Source organism: Hypanus sabinus, chromosome 4, assembly GCF_030144855.1.
Source record: "Hypanus sabinus isolate sHypSab1 chromosome 4, sHypSab1.hap1, whole genome shotgun sequence".
Taxonomy (NCBI): domain Eukaryota; kingdom Metazoa; phylum Chordata; class Chondrichthyes; order Myliobatiformes; family Dasyatidae; genus Hypanus; species Hypanus sabinus.
Genome location: NC_082709.1, coordinates 129,922,751 through 129,949,591, shown reverse-complemented (window position 1 = coordinate 129,949,591; position 26,841 = coordinate 129,922,751). Strand labels below are relative to the sequence as shown.

The 26,841-nt window shown below is 40.6% G+C and overlaps 1 protein-coding gene across 13 annotated transcripts in view; it reads right to left on the bottom strand.

Annotated features, from left to right (window-relative positions):
* The window catches only part of dmd (dystrophin), a 1,939,431-nt gene that overhangs the window by 99,406 nt on the left and 1,813,184 nt on the right, over positions 1-26,841 (bottom strand). For 10 of the 13 annotated variants that reach the window (XM_059968142.1, XM_059968139.1, XM_059968147.1 and 7 more), the window contains 2 exons: positions 4,104-4,165; positions 1,524-1,598 (listed from right to left, as the gene is read on the bottom strand). In XM_059968142.1, the coding sequence (XP_059824125.1) occupies positions 1,524-1,598; positions 4,104-4,165 (137 nt within the window). Of the gene's footprint in view, positions 1-1,523; positions 1,599-4,103; positions 4,166-5,488; positions 9,623-26,841 lie in introns of those variants that run through there. The other 3 variants (XM_059968152.1, XM_059968151.1, XM_059968150.1) reach the window with 3 other exon arrangements.

Here is a 26,841-nt window from a genome sequence, read left to right as displayed (position 1 = left end):
AAAGAATCTCCACCTCTCGAGGACTGATGACACTCTCAAAAATCAAATTTGATGTTTGATATCTGTGAGAAGGATTGCTACTGTGTTCTTGTAATTATAACTCATTGATTACTGCAGAACATGAGGCTTCCATCAATTTGCTAAACTGAACTCTATCCCTGTGTTTTCAAGATTCTAACTCCTCCGTCCAGTCACCATTCTACAAATAGCCATGATATAACTTACAACGGTGGCTATCACTCTTACTATAAACCTTAGTGTGAATAGCAATTATCAGAATTGTACTCAAAGATGCAGCAAGCATAACAGTAGTAGAATAACCTTTAACATCTGGCAAAAAGAGATATTTTTTTTAAATAAAAAGCTATCATACAGCTTCATTGGCTGTAATTAACTAGAAAATGTATTAAAATGAGCACAAATATTTGACAGAAATCTTACAGCACTTTAAATTACAATGGGCCTGCCCATATCTCATCTCTTCAACACTTCCTATTTATTGATTATGAAATCTTAATTTGTCTGAGATCCGACGTGGAGTGAGTCTTCAGCATGTTAATTAACTCAATTCGGTAATACCTTCCCTTCCCCCACCATAACGAGCATGATTCTGTAAGAGGGCCGAGTCACATTAATCACCTGGCCACATAAAAAGCTCTTTGTTGTGGAAATGTATCATTACACAGTCTGCTGAATTGCAAAAATAGTGAATGAGAAATCAGTTCACATCAATATAAAGCTCTGGCTTGGCTTGTACCTGGAATAGTGATCAGTTCTGGCAACATGCCGGCGATGGTGGTGGAGGGGGATATGATAGGGTCTTTTAAGAGACTCCTGGACAGGTATATCAAGCTCAGAAAAATAGAGGGCTATGGGTAACCCTAAGTAATTTCTAAGGTAAGGACATGTTTGGCACAACTTTGCGGGCCAAGGAGCCTGTATTGTGCTGTAAATTTTCTATGTTTTAATAGTTGAGGGAGGTACATAGTTGCATGGAGTGCAAGATATATTTATTTGAATAATACCCTGCAGGGGTTAAACTATGGCTCTATAACATAAAAGGTAGATGAAAATGTCACTTATGCAAAAACAGATATTAAAGAGAACTATAACAGCAGGTATATCTAATTCTGTTGATTGTATCATCTCAGAGGGACATAGATTAAACACTGGCGTAGAGTATTCAAGGAGCAAATGTAGGACACACTTAAAACATGAAGATTTAAAATGAGTATTTTAAACAAAGACAATTTATCCTCAAATGTCATATGCCTGTTTGCATTATGGATATATTTTCAAGGAGTTGCAGAAATTGGATACGTCTCCCTAATGTGTCAGAGATTAACAGGTTTCTGCCAACCAACAGAATAAAGCAACATGGTGAAGAAGCAAATGGATGGGTTTCAGATCACGAGTTGCAAACTGCAGAACTTGAGGGATTAAATGGACATCCTCTATTCCACTGCTTCTAAAAAAATGGTTGACATGAAAGGCAAAAGAAGAGAAATTAAAGCTGCACTTACAGCAAAGAGCTTTCTGAAGTCTTCGTAGCTTCATGGCAGTTCTATACGCAGAGAACCTGACATTATTTAGATCAGCTGCAGAGAAAGAACAATACATGAATAGGAAACCCATCACTATGCTACTTCCCAATATAAATATCACAAGACACAACATCTGCATCGCTATTTGGATGCTACCTTGCCATCACAAACCACCAGCCTATGAAAGTTGTATAATGTACATTAAAGATATAGGCTTGAAATCCTGCCAGTAGATTTCAACCTGTACCAGTTAATCCATTTATCTTATACTCTTTCTGTTGGGTCAATAAATGAATTGCCAGCTTCAGTAAAATAGTGGAGGAATAAATGTAACATATTGTTGAAGGTCTTTCACAATAGCACTGATTATCTTAATTTAAGCATTTCAGTAGAATTACACCTAGGCCAAATGAAAGTTAGACACTAACTCAAATTTTACTTAATGATTACTGGTATTGATTTCAAAAGGTGGTGTTGACCTTAAATGATGAAGGATGTCATTAACTATGTACATTCAAGTTTGTAAAGAGATTGAAGTGTCTTTAGCCACCCTCTTCCTCTGTGGAAGTGCACAGGAGCTCTGTGACAAAATCTTCAGTACAGAATTACTATTGCAATCACTGGAAGGTTAATTTTATTATATGGGTCAAATAGAATTTTGTTCCAATAGTCCACCTTATAAACTTTAGCTGCTCCCAGAATTTTTGTTCATAACAATAATAGATCACTCACACCCCGTACCATTTCCATATTAACTTGAGAACTGGGAACACTGAGAAGCAACTGCTCACTTTAAAATATAAAATGCAATTCATCACATGAATGTGATATGAGTACTTGCCAAATCCAAGTTTTTAAACCTTTAATGCCTAATTCATTGAAGAGAAATATATTTCACTCTAACAGAAGTAATTTGCAAGATATGCAATTAGTAGCTTGCCTTTGCAGCTGGTAGTTAGTCTGTGCAAATTTATTTCAACTTATAAACAATTAAAATGGAGTAGATCAAACCAAATTAAATATTTATAAGGTCACATAAAGCAATGAATGTATGTCATTTATTGGAATAGAACTGGCTCTATAAAATTAAGCACATGGCATTGCAACCAGTTAAAATCATGCCTTCCAATTATTCTAGTCTTGAGGCATTAATGGGTGAAAGTGAAAAATCATCCACCTGCTGTTGATAATGAAACTTTGTTCCCTAATGACAAGGATATTTTAGCAATATTCAAGTAAACTCCTGATGTGACTTGAATTAAAATTAGAAAGAATTTATATTATTTCAATTTTACTTTTTATTATCTCATGAGATGAAACATTGAGATCACACTTCATCGTGCTGATGATTACATATGGATAATAATGCACTGTTGACTTGTTACTGACCAATTAACCAGAGATAAAAACAAATAGCACGAGAATATGCTTGTGTTCGATGATGCTTATGAGGCGAGATCCTCTGCAAGGCTTAGGATACTCAAGTACTATAATGGAATTTCTATAATATCTGCGACAATATTTATATTAAAGAGACTTTTGCAAAAGATTTATCGCACAGGCCATTGTTGATATTTTCACTCACATTTTCTCTTTTCATTCTGAATAATGAGGGATCACAGCACTCAACTGAGTTTGATTTCCCGGTTCCAGAATATTGTACATTTCAGATTTTGAGAGCTCGTATCTACTTGTTCTAATTTTCCACAAGGATTCTCCTGTATTCTGATAAACAAGGCTCCAAAATATTTTTTGAACCACAGCATAACCTCCAAATCTAATTCCACAAAAGTCACATTTAATCTTTGACAACAACAAATTCTATCAGAACAGAATGATTTACAGGACTGTACAATATATCATATTTTGGTTTACAGTGACGATTCTTGTATGATATTGGCTCGCCTCACTGTCTTAAGTTAACAGGTAGGCATCAAAATGATCCAATGGCAAATGAGAACAGATAAGTGAGCAATAATTATCACTACAAAATACAGAAAATATCAATAGATAAATATTCTAACCATCTGGAGTAGACACACACACTTTTCCAGTTAAACCTGCAGCGACACGTGGGACATGAATAAGGATTTTCTACAATGCTGCCAGTGAATGAAGTCCCTTAGAAATAATTGCCTGGGTTCAAATAAAATATAAAGAAATCCAAAAATCTGTGTTGTGAATAATTGACCCCATGTCTACTGCACTCCAATGGAAAGTGCAAAATACTGCTTTGCTTCGACTTTTATAAGAAACCCTTTGGTAGCAACTATTAAATATGCCTGACGAAATATAACTTTTAATTACACTCCTTAAATATATGATAGCAAAGGTTCCTGCAGAAATTTAGAACACTTTATCTCCATCGCAATGATATTTTTAAAAAATTATTTCATCCTTTCAGCTGACCTCTTAACAGCTAAGCAGCTGAAATCATGGCGTGTCTCCAAATACATTCAGTCTCTTTCCCCAAACGCTTCCTCTTCTTAATGAGGCAAGTAAATTGCTAGCGGCACATTATTCAAACACGAAAGAGAGTGCGTTCAAGGGCTTTCTTACCTAGCGACTGGTAAAGCTCCGTCATCTTGGGGTGATCCCAGCAGGTGGTCTGGGTTTGGTGACTGAAAGAGACAGGAAAGGGGTGGGGAGAGAATAGGAATTAGCTGAACCTGAACAGATAAAAGCAGTGCCCTCGCATAATAAGCCAAATCTTCAAATATTTCTTCTGCTTGACCCTTTCATTGCTTGACTAGTGATTAACGAATCTCAGCAAGGAAGGATATAGTGAGAGCAATGCACCTTGTTCCCTTTAGCATACAAAGCGCATTCAAGATAAGTTCACCGAGCAAGTAGATGACGGAAAATACAAATAAAGCATGCTTCTATCTCGATTACTGGCCCAGTCTTACTTTGTATGCAGACTGCATGAAGGCTGCAGGTATTTGCCTTGACCTAAACAAATATTGCAGTTTCTTTTTCCCCTTCAGCCTTACGAGGATATGGCCATCAATTTACACACGCAAATAAACCAGGGCGAGGCAAAATACACCGGAGGGGGCGGGGGGTTAGAATCAAAGACTGGCTCCCGGCAATACTTCTTTTCCCCCTTTTGTACTGTTCCCTATCATTTGTCAGAGTTGTTTTTATTCGTGAATTGAAGGTGGGGGTGGGGGGAAGCACTTGGATGAAGTCATTGTACTACAGATCTGCCTGCTCAGCACTTCTTTGGGCTTACATATCTACTTGAAAACACAAAACACAGAAGGGTAGAAACTAAAGAGCAATGGACGGGTTACTGGGTTCTGACCGGAGTTCATCAGCAATAAAACTGCTGTTGAAAAATCGAAGAGAGGACTTCATGGAGAGATTTAAACTGAAATAATTTACACCTCTTAGCAATGGAACGCGCAAACAGCAAACAAGACCTAATACTTTATCTTATTCAAAGTTCAGTTAATTATACTCCTGTGGTTTTCAGGGATATAAAACTGCTTCAAAATCAGGCCGAGTCCTTGTGCCCCACGCCCAGCTCCATTGAATCAGTTCCCACTTGCTGTTCTGTCCTGAGTTCAAGAACTTCTTTGTTGTCCTTTCAGTCCAAGGCCGGAACATTCAACAATTCCCCGTCCATTCCAAAGCCCCGGTCGCAAAGCTCTCTCACCTGTCATTGTATCACGCTCCGGCTCCCAGTGGAAGCCGAACCCAGTCCCTCTGCAACTGCCAGCCCAATCAGGGGTTATTCAATTTGCGGCACCTGTACTGTTGCCCGTTGCAACGCAACCATCCCATTGTCTGTCCCTCTCCCAGCCGAGGTAGGGAAGCGGTCGCACCGTCAACCGCGCAAGTCGCTGTTTAAACGAAGAATCAAAGCAGCGACTGGCTCCGGATCCAAGTTGCTGCGATCGCGCGAGTTACGGTGATGAATGGGTTTCCCCTCCACCTACCCTTTCAACTGTTCCCTCATGCTGCTGAAGCAGTTAGTTCCAGCGCCACAGATCTCGCCGTCAGTAAATAAGGACCGGAGCACACACACCACACAAGTGGCAAAAAAACCCGCACAGCTCAAGAACTCCTGCGGTGCTGATCACACATGGGGAGGGAGCATCGGAGATCAGACGGGGAGGAGCTTCCGGACTCCAACCCTCCTCCAATGAACCGGCAACTCCGCTTCCACAGTGAATCTGGTCGGTTCGGGGCGGGCAGGGCACGTTGTACGTGCTCACAAAAGGGCAATTTTTATTTGAGCATTGTTTCCAGTTTGCTATAACTGATTTAGGAGAGGGTACAATTCTGGTGAACCGCGGGAGTGAAGTATGCAGCAGGTGAACACTTCTCAATTGCAAAATTAGACCTTTGCCCAAACACGCCCCCCACCAATCACGGCAGAGTTCAACCTTTTCAAAAAGACTCACTGGCTGAGGCAAATCTAGTAAATTGTCTACAATTAAAGATTATTCACCATCATGGGTTCCCCAATGAACATTTTCTTTCATCTCCTGCCGATCTCACTATCTGACTTCCGAACAAAAAGTGGGTCTGACAGCGGAGATCATTAACCTTTCCACTTTCTCGCTGGCCATTTGATCTTTGGAAAAGCAGGGAGCGTGGTGTCTGCACGACTCAGCTCCCTCGGGTACTTGGCGAACTGCACTGCCAACATCCACGGACAATCGTGCAATGTCAGGAATGCACGGCGAGAAGGAATTCAGCAGCGTCCCCATCATTTAACCTCTCCCCAGGTATTCGCTGCCTCCGGTGCCTCCTAGTTCCCAATAAATTGTATGATTACCCTGCCTTTGCTTTAGGTTTTTGTATCTTCAAATGCTTCTGTGATTAATTACAGGAAATGACACGAAGCTCCCAGCTGGTTGCCTGCCACCTTATAAAATGAAACTGGTCGACAGGATAGGACTGAACCTTTTATTTTAACAATGCTGGAATAAGAACGGTTTTTGGACTATATCTTGATTGACGGGCGAGGAGGCCAAGGTGAATAGTCCAACCCGGGCATTCAGCCTGCAGCTGAATCGGTTTCATTTAAAATTGCTTTTGACAGTAGTTTTGAGTTTGGAAAAGTTTGTCCCTTTATAAAGCCAACAGACAGGACGCATGTTAATACATAATATATTGTGGATTCTCGAGAGGCAGCTAGAGCTCCCATTTGCAACAAAGGAATATATTCGAGGTCGGTGTCTATTTTTCTCTGTTAAGTGCTGAAAGTTACACGAGCTCCATATTTGCCAGTGCATCTGAAACCCTTAGGAGTGTGCCTAACCAACTGCATAGTACAGTTCTTTCACAGAATCTTCCTCGAAAACATTGGGTGATATTCTATGAATTACATTCTGCGTGCTTTAGTAAAGAAAATACTGACTGTGCAAAACATCACAAGCAAGGCTTATCAGATCTTGGCCCAGAATTTACTCTTGCTCATTTATTCTGATCGTCACTTGGCTATGATCAGGAGCAAGGAGCCGAGGTGATACTTACTCTTTACTAGTTTAGAGAATGTTTCTGTGAGTCAGATTCTAATGAATGATCTGAACTAAACCATTAGTTTCTCTGATCTGTATTATTTACTACCTTCTCACAGTTAATCGCTTATCATGCACAGTCCCAGTGAATTCTATCCACACATGTAAATGACAGACCTGTGTCTATGAAATATTGTGATTCCCTACGATGAAAGAAAGAGTTTGCATTTCTTTAAGTGTCTCACTTGCTCAGTATGTCCCAAAATCAATGAAGTGATTTTGAATCATTATTGTTTGTAACCAAATGAAAATCAATGGCATATGGCAATATGCAAAACTGAATTAGTTGGAGAGAAAATCCCACAACATCCAGTAAGTATAGAAATTAGAAGCATTTATCATTGGATGTTATTTCCTGACGAGTCATGTTAGTTTAGAATCAATAACCTGGTCTCATTGGCAATAAGAATCACTTGCCCCACTTTCCTTGTACCTGTGCTGCTTAAGTGTAGAAAATAGTTTAATCCATAATATATATTTACTCTAATCTTCAAACCTGATGATATTTTCTATTGAAAGCTGCTCCCAATTACAACAGTCATTGTTATAGATCATGTAATACGTTTACCAAGTGCTATGACTACCCTCCTCTGTGCCAAATAGAAACACTTGAAAAGCTCAGAAAATGTATCCAAAATGTGTCAGCTGGCAAATACAGCAAAAGAAGCTCTGCCACTCTAAAAGGTGTATCAAAGACACCCACCATCCAATACATTCAGTATGCCAAGCAGCATCTATAGGAAGAAGTACAATCGACGTTTTGGGCCGAGACCCTTCCAATCTTCTTCCTATAGATGCTGCCTGGCCTGATGGGTTCCTCCAGCATTCTGTGTGCGTTGCTTGAAGTTCCAGCATCTGCAGATCTCCTCGTGTTTGCCAATACATTCAGTGCCATGTTTCTCGTGAGATTTCACACAAGCTTTATACTGTAACACTTCAGGTCACTGGTTCCAAACAAAAGCTCTCCAACTGTTTTTAGTTTTTTTACTCTTGCTTTCATCTCCAATCTCTAAATGATGCCATCACCCTGACCTCCAAAATAAAATCAGCTTTTGATCAAATGTGCAAATTGGCCGTTAAAATATATTCAAGATCCTTCAATTACAAGCTGATTTGCTCCATTCTGTCTTTGGTTTTCCAAACTCAACAATGCTGTTGACTTTTTACTGTCTTTTGAACATTGCCCATTAAACCACTTAATTGAAATAAAACTGATATTTTAACACAAAACAAGAATAAAGACACGAAACCTTGACAGAGGCATTAGCAAATGGCATGTTAATACTGTTCTCAGACTGGTGAGCTTCTAAGGTGTTATTCACATCCACTAAATTGAAGGAACTTTCACACTGATTAACTAAGTAACAGCCAGCCACAGAGTCATTTCTTACAACCAATATCCACAACTTTGTGGCTACATTTCAACCTTATAACAGGATAGATCTGCCAGTTAACATGGGCGAGGGCAAGAGGCACACATGAATGCAACATCTTGCTGTATGTAAGCAGGAAAAAGTAGCCCTGTGAGTCATCAATATTGACTCCAGAGACTCATGGAATCATAGCCTTTCACCCTTATCACAGGTTGCGAAAAAGCCTAGTTTTTGAGTGTCGAGGCATGGGTGAACTATTTGTAACCATTTTCAGCTGGAAGTACAGATGGTCCTTTGTGGTTTCCTTCTTGCACAGAACAGATCTTCAACTAATCTGATTTGCTAATGCCTACAGGGAAAAATACCTGAGAACAGAAGAGGAGGTACACTTGTAGATTCAGGCAGCATAATGACTATTGTGATGAAGATCTGTGGTCTTGAACTTGCTGCAATGTCAGCCAAGCTGTTCTTTCACTCCATAGGCATTGTCCAAATAGTATGAAAAATTGCTCTGCTGCATGCAGTCGTCATTATGTGCAGTGTTGTATGGCGTAGAAAATCATGGTAGCCATGATTGTTCTTGGCAAACGTTTTCATTTTTTCAAATGTTTGTCATTGCCTTCTTCTAGGTAGTGTCTTTCCAAGACTGGTGACCCCAGCCATTATCAATACCCTTCAAAAATTGCCTGCCTGGTGTCAGCGGTCGCATAAACAAGGACTTGCGACCAGCTGTTCATACGACCATCCATCACCTACTCCTGTGGACTCATGTGACCCGTATTGAGGGGAAAGGGGTTTTCTATGCAGGAACTACACCTTGCCCAAGGGTAACCTGTAGACAAGTGGAGTGAAGGAGCACCTTACACCTCCTTTAGTAGGGATGTATCTCCACCCTGCCACCCAGCTGCATACAATAAAACTTCATCAATCCACTCTTTAACAACTTGGAAATCTCATGCGGAAATCTCTTTTACATGCGGTTCATTAGATAGCATTTGTTGCTCGCTGGGGCCCCATTTTCGGTTACTTTAAAATGACCTGGATGCCACTCCCTTTAAACTTAGTAGATTTACTGGGAAGTTTATTATAATAGTGTTTAAAATATAAAATAGGAGAATTATAAAAAATCTGCTAGTCTAGTACCAGCAAAGTCCCAAATACAATACACCAAATTATTGTAGTGACACCATGTTGTCCACAAAACACAGGACAAATCTATTTCAACATTAGCACACACAAAATGCTGGTGGAACACAGTAGGCCAGGCAGCATCTATAGGAGAAGTACTGTCAACATTTTGGGCCGAGACTCATCGTCAGGACTAACCGAAAGGAAAGATACTAGGAGATTTGAAAGTAGTGGGGGGAGACCAGAGGGGGTGGGATGAAGCTAAGAGCTGGAAAGGTGATTGGCGAAAGTGATACAGAGCTAGAGAAGGGTAAGGATCATGGGACGGGAGGGCTTGGGAGAAAGAAGGGGGGGGGGGGAAGCACCAGATGGAGATGGAGAGCAGGCAAACAACTAAATATGTCAGGGATGGGGTAAGACGGGGAGGAGGGGCATTAATGGAAGTTAGATAAGTCAATGTGCTGCATCAGGTTGGAGGCTACCCAGCCAGTATATAAGGTGTTGTTCCTCCAACCTGAGTTTGAATTCATTTTGACAGTAGAGGAGGCCATGGATAGACATATCAGAATGGGAATGGGACGTGGAATTAAAATGTGTGGCCACTGGGAGATCCTCCCCTCCCCCCCTTTCTGCTTTTCGCAGGGATCGCTCCCTACGTGACTCCCTTGTCCACTCGTCCTCGACCCCCATCCCTTCCCACCGATCTCCCTCCTGGCACTTATCCTTGTAAACGGAACAGGTGCTACACCTGCCCTTACACTTCCTCCCTCACCACCATTCAGGGCCCCAGACAGTCCTTCCAGGTGAGGTGACACTTCACCTGTGAGTCGGCTAGTGTGGTATACTTCACCCGGTGCTCCCGGTGTGGCCTTTTATACATTGGTGAGACCCAACACAGACTGGGAGACCGTTTCGCTGAACACATACGCTCGGTCTGCCAGAAAAAGCAGGTTCTCCCAGTGGCCACACATTTTAATTCCACATCCCATTCCCATTCTGATATGTCTATCCATGGCCTCCTCTACTGTCAAAATGAATCCAAACTCATGTTGGAGGAATAACACCTTATATACTGACTGAGTAGCCTCCAACCTGATGGCATGAACTTTGACTTCTCTAACTTCCGTTAATGCCCCTCTTCCCCTTCTTACCCCGTCCCTGACATATTTAGTTGTTTGCCTGTTCTCCATCTCCCTCTGGTGCTTCCCCCACTTCCCTTCTTTCTCCTGAAGCCTCCTGTCCCATGATCCTTTCCCTTCTCCAGCTCTGTATCACTTTCGCCAATCACCTTTCCAGCTCTTAGCTTCATCCCACCCCCTCCGGTCTTCTCCTATCATTTCGCATTCCCCCTCCCCCCACTACTTTCAAATTTCTTACTATCTTTCCTTTCGGTTAATCCTGACGAAGGGTCTTGGCCCGAAACGTCGACAGTACTTCTCCTATAGATGCTGCCTAGCCTGCTGTGTTCCACCGGCATTTTGTGTGTTTTTGTTGTTTTAATTTCCAGCATCTGCAGATTTCCTTGTGTTTGCTATTTCAACATTAGGCTATGTTTAATAACACTGAGACAGAATCAGGTGTAATATCACCAGCATTTGTCGTGAAATTTGCAGTACATTGCAATACGTAAAAATAAATTTTTTTGAGAATTACAGTAAAAAATATAATAGTTAAATTAAATAAGTAGTACAAAAATAAAATAGTGAGGTGTGTTGGTTGTCTGTCATTTCAGACGATGACCCAACCTGTGTGGGAAGAGTTTATATTGAAAAAGCTGTTGCACTGGGGCAGTTCCACTCTCTCGGCCTCAGAATTTTGGTCCAAATTGTCATGACTGGAGACTTCCTCAGCTGCAGTGGGTAACCATGACGACTTCTGTGCCTCTGTGCCTTGTCATACCCTTCACTCTCCATGAAGCATTGCAGCACTGCCTTCTTGGCCGTTGGATCTTGTAATTGATCTTATCCTCCCAGTCCGTCGGAACTGGCTTCGCATGCTGGGGTAGGCATATCCCTATCTCACCAGGCATAGAGACTCCCAGCCACCGTCACCTGGTTTAGCCCACCTGTCAAAGTGGTGTACCAGGCTGTGGGCACTGTTGTGTACAAACAGTTACCTGGAGCCACAGGTGAGAACTGGCTGGCAGGTGGGGACCAAAGGTGGACAAGCTACCCCTGGGCGGAGCACGACAAGCCCGTCACCAGAGGTGCTACCCTTCCCTGGACACCCCATACAGAGGTAGTAGTTATGAGAGGTATCACCAACAGAGTTATCAGTAATCAGCCTTGTAATTCCTTTTGGGTTTTGCCGGAACCACCAACATGTTTAACAGAACATCTTTTAAGTTAGATATCAAATATGTCCACATTAAGATTGTGTTTGGTCATGCATCATTTACTCTTGCTGATGATAGTTCCAGGTAATAAATATTGAAAAAGCTCCAAAACCAGTGAGTACTTGAAATATCATGAGGAGGTTTCCAACGCTGGACTACAATCTGCTTAGCTGCAGTCAAGCTTGCCAGCCAGATTTTGCGTGTTTTTTCCCGTAAGGGAAAGGTGGGAGTCATCATTTAGAAGATGTACAGCAGGGTCCATTGGTAATTGTACCCCCGTTAGTTCTGTAAGAGTACTGATAAACTTCCTCCATAAACTAAAAACCCCTGGACATTCCCATGTAACATGTATAAAAGAGCCAATGGTTCCGTGGGGGCAAAATGAACAATATGGGCCAGGAACCAGTCCCATTTGATATCTAATTCTCAGTGTTAGACATGCTCTATGACAAAATTTCAAGTGTATATACTGATGATTTGGGTTTGAGTCCTCAGCATTCTTAAGTGGGAAGGTAAGCAGCCAAAGGTTGTGGTCCATGTAGGCACCAATGACAAAGGTAGGAAGAGTGATGAGGTTCTGCAAAGTGAGTTCTGGGAGTTAGATGCTCAGTTAAAGGGTTGGATTTCCAGGGTTGTGATCTCAGGATTGCTACCTGTACTATGCACTAGTGAGGCAATAAATAGGAAGATCAAAAATGCTGGAGGAACTCAGCAAGTCAGAAAGAATCTATGAAGGGAAGTAAACAGATGACATTTCAAGCTGTGACCCATCATCCAGACCCATAATAATAAGTATAGGAAATTAATGACAGGAAAGGCCTATCATGAGTGTAAAAGGTATAGCAGTACTGAAAAAGGACATTTGAAAGGCTAAGAAGGATCATGAGAAATCACTGACAAAACATGATTAAGATAAATCAAAAGGTATTCTGTAAGTATATTAAGAGCAAAAGAATTGTTGAAGCAAATGAATAACTGAGGAAAAGCAAGCTGAAAGAACTAGCTGTGGTTATAATTTCATCAGATTTATACCTCAAAATATCTATTTTTATTTTAAAAAATCTTTTATTTAATCTTCATTATCGATGCATCAATTTTCAATTTATTCTCTGTGAAATATTTAAAATCTGAGTTAGAGGTTGTCTTTTTGCTTCCTTCCTTGTTGCTTTGGGTAATTATTCAACAGGATTGGCTACTCAAGTAGCTTAATGATATCATTGTTGCTGGATATATGGGATCCCTTTACAGTGGACAGCTAATGTCAACAAAAGGCAGCCTCTTGCACAGTGATTACTTGATCTTTGTGGAGAGATTTGTTCAAGCATTTAATTTCACCACTGGTTGCAAACTCCAGGGTCATGTCAAATTGGTTACAGATGAAGAAATGAAGAGAAAAAATTTTTGATTGAAAAAGAGAGACAAAAAGAATATTTTGATACTTTTCTTCATATGGATGGCAGTATTGCATTATTCATTACAGTGAAAAATAGATTTGTAATAGACCAATACCAGAGTGTCAATCACGTTAGAGCAGTAATGTGTAGATCAAAAGATCATTAATTGCTGCATACCTGTATTTAAATAATATTTATTGATAACACTTTTTCAGACTTAAGAGCAAAGTGAGAGACACAGTGATTTGTGATTTTCATCATGCCTTTATACAGCAAATCAAGTCAATTTGCTCAAAAATTAATCAGTTTAAAGGTCAGAGGAAGTAGAAAGTTCAGCTATTTCTTATAATAGAAGGAAGGTAATTTCTCCAGAAAAATTATGAACAGAGAATATGTAAACTCTAGCCAATCTTAGTCTCCCATAGCAATGAAATTATCAAGATTGATTGATGATAGAATTAACCAATCAGCTCCTTCAGACTGGTTACAGCCTTGTCAGTATACCTGGCCTAATAATTGTGTTGTTGCAAATGTTAATTACTAGGACTTAATTTTGGGTGGTTACACTTTAATGATTATTACATGTGTAAATGCAGCAACTTCTTGAAACTCATGGAGAAATTCAAGAAACAATTCTGTTTTCTTGAAGCTTTTGTATCCATTTTTTGGAAATGGATGTCATCGGTAAGGCATTAATGGTCTACCCCTAGTTCTCCTTGAGGTGAATTCTACTGATTGTCAGGAAGAGAGTACCAGGATCTAGATGTGGGAATAATGAAGAAATAGTTTTACATTTCCAACTTGGGATATTAAGCAACTTAAAAGGATCTGAAGAAGTAGTGTTACAAGTACATATCGCCCTTGACTTTTTCAGAGATTGTTTGTCTGGGAAGTGCTGCCGGAATAGCCTCAGTGATTGACTGCAGTGCCTTTTGTAGATGCAACCAAGCTGTAAGTTCTAGGAGAATGTTTATCCGGAGTAATGGAAGAGATTAATGTTTACTGTCATGGATGAGGTGTCATCAGACAGCTGCTTGCTTCTGGATGGTGTTGAGCAAAATTTCCACTTCTGACCTCAGGAGGAAAGGAAGATTGCTGATGAAGCTGTGGAAGAGAATTGAGCCTGGGCCATCATCTCAACGGACTTGAGCAGAAACAATCAGAGGTTGGGGCAACATTTGTTCAAGGAATGACTCCTTCCCTGTTTTGTCATTAATTGCCATTTTACTTTGGCTCCTTGATACCATAGTCGGTCAGGTGCAGTTATTTTACCCTGCCTCATATTCTGCTCTTTTACCCACACTTAAGCCAAGTTAATAATGAGGTCAGCAGTTGGGTGGTTCCTATGTCTGTGTAATGCACTGCTATTCGGTTGGTGGAGGGGAGATGGGTGGGGGGGGGGAGAGAAAGAGGGGTGGAGAGGGGAGTGGGGATGAGAGTTGGGGGGGGTGACTGGGTCAAAATGTATTTGGCAACTGGTTGCTTTGGATGTAATTTGTTGGTGTTGCAATAAAAATTAGTGATTAAAAAAACGAATGCTGAGGACTCGATCCGAGATGTCCCAGACCCTGACACCTGGGATGCAACTTACCATCCAGGAATCTCGTCCTTGTCCAGAAAATCTCTTTTCTGTTCCTCTAAATAATGAATCCCCTATCCCCTATTCACCTCCACTCCACCCTTCCCTTCTGAGTCACAAAGCCAGACTCAGTGCCAGAGACCTGACTGCTGTGACTTTCCTCTGCTAGTTCATCTGCCCCCAACAGTATCCAAAGTGGTTTAACACCTTTCCCCTTCCTATTTCATGTGTCCTGCATCTCTGGTGTAACTACCTTTCTATATGTCGTAACTATCCCCCCCCCCCCCCAACCTCCCGAATAATCGTGAGCTCATCCAGTTCCAGCTCCAAATCGTTAACACGGTGGGTTAGAAGCTGCAGCTGGGTGCACTTCTTGCAGGTGAAGTCATCGGGGACACTGGACGTCAACCTGCCTTTCCACATCCTAGAAGAGAAGCATTTGGTTACTCTGCCTGGCATCCCTACTGTTCTAAATGATCAACTATAAAGTAGGAAAAACAATAAATAAACTGTGGGGGGAAAAAATTCGCCTTTTCTCACTTAAGCCTCTCCTCGCTGAAGCCTCGAAGAGCTAAAGCCTCAAAATTCCCACTCTAACACTGTCCACTCCAGCAAAGGCCACTTCACCTGCCTTTGCCTTACTTTCATTTGTTCCTGCCAATCAATCCCGATCACTGATCAGCTGCTGCTCAAATCACCAAACTGCTGTGAATCGATGCTTTATGTACTCAATCAGCGAACCTGAGTGAGCTATGTCTTCTCATGCTTCAGATAGCAATTGGCTGCTGCTCAAAAATGTCTAAAGTTTGTTTTAAAGAAATGTAAAGGACAACCCTTTACAAAACCCACATAGTATTTTTCATGCCCGTATACATACTTCTGTTTTTAGGGGCTGCAATTCATTTCATTTAATATTTGTTATCTTTCATGGCATTCAGTCACAGATCCTAATTTCACAAATAGAGCGCCAAAGGTCATATGATTGCTTTCACTGAAGGTGAAGAAGAGGTGTGTGAATATTGACAACAGCTTGAAATTATATTGTGAATTTAGATCTCTGAAGGCACTTCACAGAAGCTTTAATCAAATGAAGTTTAACACCAAGTTGCAAAAGTAATAATAGATCAAGTGACTGAAAGCTTTGGCAAAGACATTTTCTGATAAGAGGAGATAGAGGTCAACAAATGGAGATATTTCATTAATTCTGGAATATGGGACCAAGGCAGCTAAATGTATGGCAGTCAGTGACATAATTTAGAGAGGCAAAGCAACTACTACAGGGTATGCATTGAGATCTGATGAGTTCTGCTGTCAAAAGCAGTCATAGGAATAAGCAGGGTTTGAAGGCAGAAAAAAAACATAAGAGCAGAGGAGCAGATTTCGGCTTTTTGGCCCATCAAGTTGGCTTTGCCATTCAATCATGGCTGATTTATTTTCCCTCATGAACCCATTCTCCTGCCTTTTCCCCATAATCTTTGCTGCAGTTACTACTCAAGAAACAATCAGCCTCTGCTTTGAATATACCCAATCACATCCTCCACAGCGGTCTGTGACAATCAATTCCACAGATTCACAATCCTCTGGCTAAACTAATTCCTTCTCACCCCTGTTCTAAAGGGACATTCTTTTATTTTCGAGGACAGGCCCTCTGGTCCTAGACTTCCTCAGCATTGGAAGCATCCTCTCAATGTCCATTCGATCCAAGCGATCAACACTTAGCAAATTTCAATGAGATCCCCTGTCATTCTTCTGGAAGGAGATGGTACCAGTGAACAACGTGACCAAGGGCAACATCCTCCAGTAGTTCACAAAACTGCTTCTTTCACTTCTTTACATCTTCCTTTTCCAAATGTGGTTCTGCTACATTGCAGTATGCGATCTATATTTTAGTGGTGTGTTTACGGGCTGATTGAGTGATCTGGCATTTTGCTGTGTCAGAGAGGGTTCTGTGAGGCTTCCAGAGAAATGTGTGGCCTCCAGGCTAAGGAGCCTGCATACCAGGCACGAGCCCATGATTGACTCCTTCTCCCGCAGGTTAAACTCCTAATGCCGTTTGATCGTTTTTTTTTTTGTGGGAGTTGATGTTTCATAGTTTCCTTTGTTTTGTGGCTACATGTCGGGAAGACATATCTCATGGTTATACACCGCATGCATACTTTGATAATCAAGTACCTTTGTATCTTTGAACTCCAGTGAATCTAGGCCCAGAGTCATCAAATGCTCCTCAAATGTCAACCCTTTCATTCCCAGGATCATTCTTATAAACCAAATCAGGATATTCTCCGAAACAAGCACATGCTTTCTTAGATATGAGGCTCAAAACTACTCACAATTCTCCAGATGCGGTCTGACCAATGCCTTATAAAGCCTCAGTATTACATCCTTGCTTTAGTCTCATATACTTTTCTTATATCCTAGACTTCTCAAAATCAATGCAGAATCAAAAACATTCAATTTGCTTACGTGACTAGTGACTCAACCTGCAAGTTAACTTTCAGGGAATCCTGCATGAGGACTCCCAAGTCCCTTTGCAGCTTTGATTTGTTTTTAAACTTACGATACAGTCTATGCCTTTATTCCTTTTACTAAAATGTATGACCGTACACTGTATTCCATCTGCCACTCCTCTGACTAGTCTCCTGATCTGTGCAAGTCCTTCTGCAGACTACCTACTTCCTAAGCATTATCTGCCCCTCCACCTATTTTTGTATCATTTGCAAACTAGGCTACAAAACCATCAACTCCATCATCCAAATCACATAACATGGATAGAAGTGGCCCAAACACACAATTCCTGTGTAACAACGCCAGTCACAAGCAGCTAAACAAAATAGACCCCTTTTATTCCCATGCTTTGCCTCCTGCCAGTCAGTCAATCTTCTATCGATGCCAGTAACTTTCCTGTTATAACTTGGCCACATGTGTAGCAACTTGTCAAAGACCTTCTGAAAATCCAGATAAACAACACCCTCTGACTCTCCTTTGTTTGGCAAGATTTCCTTTAAAGGACACTATGCTGACTTTAAACAATATTCAAGTACCCCAAACCTCACTTTTATTAATGGTGCTCTAACAACTTACCAAGCATTGCAGGCTCACTGGCCTATAGTTTCCAGTCCTTTGTCTTCTTCCCTTCTAAAAGAGTGGAGTGACATTTATGATTTTTCAGTCCTCTGGAATCACTCCAGAATATAGTAATTCTTGAAAGATCACAAGTAATAACTCTGCATTCTCTTCAGCTACCTCTTTCTGAACCATGGGGTGTAATCCATTTGGTCCATGTGACCTACCTACCTTCAGGTCTTACAGCCTCCCACGCACCTTCTCCTTAGTAATAGCAACTACAAACACCTCTGTCCCCTGACCCTCTTGAATTTCTGATATGTTGCTGGTGTCTTCCACAGGGAAGACTGACACAAAATATTTAATCAATTCATCTGCCATTTCTTTCTTCCCCCATTGCTGCCTCTCCAGCATCACCAGTAGCCAATGCCCACTCTCTATTACTCTTTATTTATCTGAAAAATCTTTGGGTATCCTCTTTTGTATCATTGGCTATAAAAGTTCAGTCCTTTTCTCTCCTTAATGCTGTTTGAGTTGCCTTCTGTTGATTTTAAAAACTTCCCAATCCTCCAATTCCCCACTAATTTTAGCTATATTGTATGCGCTATGCTTTTCTTTTAAACTGTCTTTGACTTCCTTTGTCAGCCACGGTTGCCTTATCCTCCCTTTAGAATACTTCTTCATCTGATTTTTCCAGTCTACCTGCGTATTGAAATCCCCCATGACCATCATAAAATTGCTCTAATTAATGTGCCTTTTCTACCCCCCATTGTAATTTGTACCTCTCATCCTGGGTACTGTTAGGAGACCTGTATGTAACTCCCTTCAGGGTGTTTTTACCCTTGTAGTTTCTTAACACGACCCACAAGGATCCTATATCTTCTGATCCTATGTCACTTCTTTCTCAGGATTTAATTTCATTTTTACCAACAGAGCCACCCCACCCCATATGCATGTTTTCTCAGCAGGATGTGTATACTTGGATATTTAGCTCACAGCCAGAATCTTCTTTCAATCACTACACTGTAATGCCCACAACATCATATCTGCCATTTTCCAACTATGCTATAATTTTATCAACAATATTTTGTTTGCTATGTGCTTTCAAATATAACAGCAACGGTTTTGTATTAATCACCCTTCTCAATTTTGACTCCATGTTACCTGAAATAACATTTTAATCCTTTCTAAACATTCTATCTTACTCATTATTCTGGAGACTTCAGTAACCTCTCCTGCACCTCCTTCCATTTCACTTTATCCATACTTTTCAAGCTGTTGAGCCATTCCAAACTATTTAGCATGATTCAGATGGAGCCTATCCCATTGGAACAATTCCGTTCTATCCCACTACTGATGCCAATGTCCCAAGAATTCAAACCCACTTCTCCCATTCTAATCTTTGAGCCATGCATGTAACTCGCTGATCTACCACCTCTGTGTTAATTTGCATTAGGCTCAGGTAACGATTCAGAGATCATTACCTTTTTAGTTCTGTGTTTTAATTTCATCCCCAGCTGCTCAAATTCCCTCAGCAGAACCTTTGCTTGATCTTCCTACGTCATTGATACCCAAAGGACCATGACAAGTGGATCTTAACTCTACCATTCTAAATTCCTCTGCAGCTCAGCTGAGATGCCCTGAACCTGGGGCACCAGGCAGGCAACACAGCCTTCAGGACTCTTGATCCTTGCGACAGAGAACTGCATCTATTCCCAACCAAAAAATTCCCAATTACAGCTCTTCTCTCCCTCCTCTTGACTGGTTTCTTGAACCATGATGCCAAGGTTAGTTGCTCATCCTTCCTACAGCACCTCCCCCAACTCCCTTCCACACAGGGGGCAAAAATCTCAGACCTGTTGGGCAAGGTCAATGGCTGACGTTCCTTCAGCACGATCTCTTGAATCCTCCTACCTATCTCATTCACTTCTTTCCCCTGGCCACAGATTAAATTTGAAGTAATTAATCCAACGAGTGTGACTCTGTCCTGAAACAAAGTGTCCAGACAACTTTCCCCTTCCCTGATGCATTGTAGGGTTTGCAGCTCCGATTCCAGTTCATCAATTTTGAGCCGGGTTTCTCAAGCAACCATAACGCGGCCCACCAGCTCCAATGCATCGCCTAATAATGCATTCCTACTTAATTTAATAAAGAAACCTAAAAAGTCAAAGCCTTGCCTGATCAAGGGACAACAGAAGTTAGCATAAGTTACATTATGAACAGCACAGCGTTTTACCTAAATAATGACTTTAACTGCTTGAACCAGATATTTATCAATCAAGAGAAACAATGAGGAAAGAGAGACAGATGCTGCCCAGTTTAAATCATTACAATTATTCTGCTATTAGGAAACACAAGTTGATGTTCATTACACGGTGAAAAATAATTAATCAGATCACATCTGTTTAAATTGTCCACCAACCCTTTGACTGGTTAAACAATCAGAAAAAACTAATGTATGTATTATGTGTGTTATATATATATATATATACACACACACACACACACACACACACACACATATATACACACACACACACACACACGTGAGTGGGGTGACTGATAAGTTTGTGGCCTAAGGTAGAAGTAGATGAGTTATAAAACTGTCTGCATTTTCACTCAAAGAGTTGGACTGCACGTGCATGTAACAAGAGCTGTATAACTCATCTTCTACCTTAGGCCACAAACTTATCAATCACCTCTGCTGTGGACCACCTGGAGGTCCAAGACACTCTCATTATATGCACATGCCGTTCAACTCTGAGTGATAATGCAGAAAGTTTGAAATGTATAACTCATCTCCTTCTACCTTAGGCCACAACGTTATCAATCACCCTTGCTGTAGACCTCTTCTACAAAGAAGAGATCCGTATGCTCCACAACTACTGGACTAAGTGTGTATGTGTAGGAGGGGACTATGCTGAAAAATAAATGTGCTAGGTTTTCTAAAATTGTCTCCTTCTAACTTATCAGTCACCGTGTGTGTGTGTACACACATATATAATAATTTATTTTAATATCCACAGAATGTTCCAAAGTGCTTTGCAGACAATAAACTATTTACTTTCAATTGAGATGTTGTCACTGTTTCATTGTCAGGGAATGACATCCAGTTAAACATGCTTGCAATCATTAATATGAATGATAAGCTTAAATGCTGTTTTGACGGCGGACTGAATGTCAAGAAGTCTCACACGCTGTCCTTTGAACAGAGATTTTTCATTTTCAAATGACAGGGCAAAATTGACCTCAAAATTCCAACTCAGCAGAGGACTCTGTCTCTGTACTGAAGTGACATCCTTGCTCGTCCAGAGTGAGGGTTGAATGTATAAGCTCTTATTTGGAGGCACGAGTGTCACCACGAGGCTGATGCTTTGGTCAGACACTCGTAGCAACGCTGTCAAAATGACAGTTACCCATCCACCCTATCTGTCACCTTTGCAATTAAAGCTCCATTTATGGAAGAGTCTGTTATTAATACATTGGCTTCATCCAACAACCCACAGAACTAGAATGGAAACAAGTAATTCTTAAGGGACTGCCAGAAACAAAGGACATAACAATGATGGAGACTTGGATTCTTAAGTTTTGGAGTCAGAGTGAAAAAAAATAGATACTAGAAGTCAAGACGAATAAGCTTCTTATGATTCAAAAGGCATATTACGTAATTTCATAGAAACATTCAAAAAATCTTATGAATTCAATTTTATATTTAGTATATAATTCTGCTGAAGGAAATATGTTCTTTCAAAACTAGGCAAGGTAATTATGATTTCCCACTGGCACAGTACATGTACACAACTTGTAGAAGATATGGACTTTGATGTTGCTTCTCCTTCTAGGCTAGAGTATTGAATATAACAAGATTTACAAGCAATCATTGCACTGTATGTAGTCAGAAAGAATGCAGATTTGCTTTAACAGCCAAGTACAGAACATTATAGCATCTCAGAGCAGTAACCAAACTCTCTCATTCTTTGATTCTAAATGCAATAAGTATAATGATTGTGTTATTATTTGTGTACATGATATAGAACTTCAGTTCCCAGTGCGCAATGCAGGCAGTTCACCTGGAACAGGAAGTGATGTTGGTGAGCTGGTGGTTGTATGCGCTCATGTCGAGCTGGCAGCCATTAACTGTAAATAAGTAGGTGTTAGTGTTTTTACCTATGTGTTTGTCTTTATAAAGACCAAATGTAAGATCAGAGGTCAGCATGAGGTCTAAACACGGAGCATAAATGATTACCGTGTGCTACTGAGAAAGAGATGCTAGGTTCCATTGAAGAGAAGCTGCCAGTCAGACATCTATAGTAAACACAAAGTACACTGTAGATGCAGTGGTCAAATCAAGACGAACAAAAAAGCAGGATGAACTCAGCAGGTCGGGCAGCATCCACTGTCAGACATCTACAGCATCTTTCAAATTGTTGCGACAGCCTTGACATTGGTCATTCTGATGACTAAATTTGTGAAGTATTTTGTCTCAAGTAAAAACACCACATTTGAAAGATCTAAGTTATTTTCCTGTGACCAGAAACAAGGTGTTAGCTTTGCCCAATGCTTAGAGAGCCTTCACACACAAAATCCTATGAGTTTGGAAATTTGAGAGACTCACTAGATAGAGGCAAAATAGTTTGTGGAACTTCAAACAATGGGCTCAGAGAGTGACTGCTCCATGAAAAAAACACTGGAAAAGGCTGTGGATGTGTGTAGGGAACAGAGACCACATGACCTTAAGCAAAGGAGCTGCACACAGCAACAATGCATGCTGGGGAAACAGGGACAGATCACAAGGCATTTCCCAAAGCAACACCATAGCAAAGAGATAGGCTCAAACAGCAAGTGCAACAAATGTGTAGGTAGGTACATCCCAACGATGTGTCCTGCTAATGGAAAGTCCTGCCATAAGTGGGGGAAGAAGAATAATTTTGGAAAATGCTGCCAAGTGGAGGCTACCAAGAGAAAGTTTCACACTGTTGCTAAGGAAGGAAGGAAGGAAGTCTTTGTGGATTCTCTAGACTGCTGGTGCTGGTAAAACAGAACGGACTGTTCCAGTGACTGAGAATGAGGCAGTAATTCCATTCAAGCTGGACACTGTACCCCAGGTGAATCTGCTGCCCATCAGTGATGACAAGGCACTCAAAGTAATGGGCAAGATTTACCCAGTTAAGTTAAAAGTGACAGGCTATACTGGAGAGAACCTTCCTGTAAATGGGAGGGGACTATATGGTGATCTTCAACCACAAGGGGCAGCACCTAAAGGCATAGCTGCTGATTTTAGATAAGTGAGTACAGTCAATATTAGCTCTAACCGTATGTGAAAAGCTCAACCTGGTGGAAGGAGTTTTCGTAGATAATTCACAGACCAAAGATGACTATGCAACACTCATGGAAGAGTTCATAGATGGCTTTCAGAGGTTCGGATGCTTACCTGAGGTAACTCAGGAAACTCGCAATAGCATCCATGAGAGCTCCAGAGAGGTTATGCAAGAGAAGCACAAGAACTCCACCTTCTACAGACATCCGTACCAACTACACCAGCATGACAGTCAGGTTGCCAGTGCTGAACAGAGTGATCATGAGAAAGAAGTCACCACTCTTGCATCCACATCATGCAGCTTTGGTTTAAAATCTGTCTCTCATTGACTTCCAGTTAAAGACTGAAAATCAAAAAATCTCCACAATCCTCTTTAAAGTTGAAGAGGAAAATTAAAAAGGAAGATGGGGAGACTACTTCGATCCAAAGGTCAGAACAACAGCATCAATTCCACACAAACCAGCAGGAGGAGTTGCTATCTATGATACACAGCCAACAGAAGGAGTTCTGTGAATTGAGACAGAATCAGCTGGAACTTGTGCAAAGGCCCACTGTTCACATGGATGTAGTCCAGGGCTCCATTTTGAGGCTCGTGGAATGAATCATAGCAAAGACAAGAACAGAGACAAAGAGATAGGATCTTGGCAGAAGGATGTGAAACAAATGAAAATGTTGATCAGAGACTGAACACAGCAAATGAAAGCAATACATCTGTGGAAACAAATAGCCAATAAAAAAGAATCATTAAACTACCACAGAGATGAATTGAAAGTAGCTAAGTGGATAAAGGACTGTATTTGCTCATTACAATTGAAGTTAATGTAAACATCTTTGTTGGAAAGCAGTATTGTGTCTTGCAGCTTTATGAGGACAAAGTATGGTATCTACTTTTTCTTTAAAGGGGGAAGATATGTTATTATATGTGTACATAATAAAGAGTTTCAGTTCCCCGTTTGCAATGCGGTGGTTCACTGGGAACAGGAAGTGATGTTGGTGAGCTGGTGGTTGCATGTGACCATGTCAAGCTGGAAGCTATTAACTCTAAATAAATTTTTACCCATACTGTTTGTCTCGATTAAGAACAAACATAACAATGATGTTCCTCACATATGCCTAAACAAAGAAGGAACTGGCCTAGTCCAGCTCCACTGGTGACTTACTTATCGACCTGTGCTTTTGAAAGATTCCAAGAGTCTTGCCTTTGCTCTCTTTAATGGGCAAAAACAATGCAGAGTTCAACATTCCCTTGCAAATAAATACTGTATCATTCCCACATCCTCTCTGTCAAAGTCACTCAAGACTTCATAAATTCAATAAAGACTCCCTCTCACACTTCATCACGTCAGCAGATATAGACCTTGCTTGTTTATCCATTTCTCGATTTTTGTGACATACCTTTTATTATATCTTGCCAAACAGGAAGAAGTCCATTTATACTCTCTCTCTGTTTTCTCTTAGACAAATGAAAAGTTGTTGCATGGCAGGAAAATACAATTCTGGTTGCAAGAGACTCTTTAATGTCCAAGATGAATCTGGGTGTGTTTGAAGTTCTATATCCTATCTATCAAAACAACAGTTTACTGTGTATTTGCCAACATCGCCTGACATTCTTTGAAACACCTGTCCATTTCTTTACAGCTACAAATTTAATTTCTCCAAACTCTTCCTCAAATATCAACTTTCAGACCACAAAACCTCCCACACATTCATTTTTTGTAACGTCCATACTCTGCAATAATTTCCACTTTCCGTCAGATTAATCTTTAACATTTCCATTTATCCCAAAGCTCTGCCCTACATCCGCTGATCTGCTACTAATACTTTACCCACATCTTTGTTTCCCTAAATTTTGCTATTTCAAACCACTCCTACCTACAAACCACCCCTTATTCAACACTGCTTATCTGAGGTCCCCAAAACGTTATTGCTCTCTTCCAACACGTATCACATCCGCGCTTTCTGATTTACAATGGCTCCTAATGAAGCAATATATATTTAAATTATTTCATCCTTTGCTCTCAAACTCATGGTCATGCCCTAATCTCCATCGATAATGTTATAACCCTCAAAGATATCTGTGCTCCCTCAAATCAACTCTCTCAATATTCTCCAAGCAGTGGCAACTATGTTTCAGGTTCACACTCAAGAATTCCTTTCTAAACCACGCCCCCTCACCCTTTCATGCTTCCCCCACCCCTCGACACCTATTCTTTCATCACCAGACTTTTGGTCAACCTTCCCATTATCTCTTTTGTGACTCAGGGCAATATTTTGATTGGTAATTCTTCTGTGAGGTGCAGAGGATATTTCACTCTATTAAAATACCTTTCAGACATGTTATTGACAAAAGGCTGAATTTACAAGTAATAATGGTCACACAATTATGAACTCTAACCCTTACATTTCCGAAAACTGGTTCAAAAGAATGAAAAGCCAGAGGCTTGCAACTGAGTACTGAGTGGTCAATTTCAGTGTTACCTTCAATCAGGAGGAACCAAATGACATAACTCTAATCTCTCTAGTTAAGCAAAACTGTGGCCACTTTTATCACATCTGCAGTAAAATGGACTTCTATTGTTCCAATTGGGTTCTTTCTTCTAAAAACTGTGTTTACATTTAATCTATGTTTCTCTTGTGAAAAGCTATGTGCAGCTAATGCTGCTGCAAGTAAGCTTTTCATTGCACCTGTGCATAATGTACTTTGCATACAACAATAAACTTGTCTTTGACTAATTCTTCCTACAGATCTATTCACTGCCTTGCATAATAATTTTCTTGCATGGTTCCTCAAACGTTAGCTCCAAAGAACAACAAAATTAATTAAGTTTTTTGATGAATTCTTTCATGTTCCAGCCCTCCACCTGCCACCAACTAACTAGCAATGGATTTACCACAGGGTTGCTGTCCAAAGGACCCCAAGTATAATGAACTCAGAATTAAGTATTAAGTCAGTGCAAAAAAAAAATCCTGAAATGTGTTCCAGAGAAATAGTGATAGCCAATGCAAAAACTTCTGGTATTTTCTGCCATGCAGAAACTTAGATACCAGCTTGTATTTCAACACAAAACACATAAAAGAATCTTGGCAATGGTGTGAAACTATACGAAAAAGAATGCCTTATTGCAGCAGACAGCACCACAGTGAACTGTATACATCGTGAAAGCATTCTGTAAAATGCATTTTCCCCAGACGATGTTGAGAAATGCATTTGATATTCACCGTCAAGTTTCCTATTTTTTTAAAGGAGGGATTCTTTTGGGATATTTTCATCTTGAATGCCCAGTCAACATTAATGTTGGCCACTGCTACTAGATTGCATTCAGTCCCAAATAAAGAGAGGTCAGCTAAATAGTTCCTGTAGAATAAGTAAAATTACTTTTGGCCCCAAAAGGGTTTGCATTTTGAAGAGCCATTTCCCCCTTCCAAATCACAAACTAGAGTAAGGACATGTAATAGTAGTCCTTGTCTCAGCATGACCATTTTGGGAATGCTCATCAGCTTCCAAAGGCAAGGCTAGACTGTGAGTAATTTGCTGTTTAACCAGCAGGAATGTGAAAAGTGGACATTCCATTAT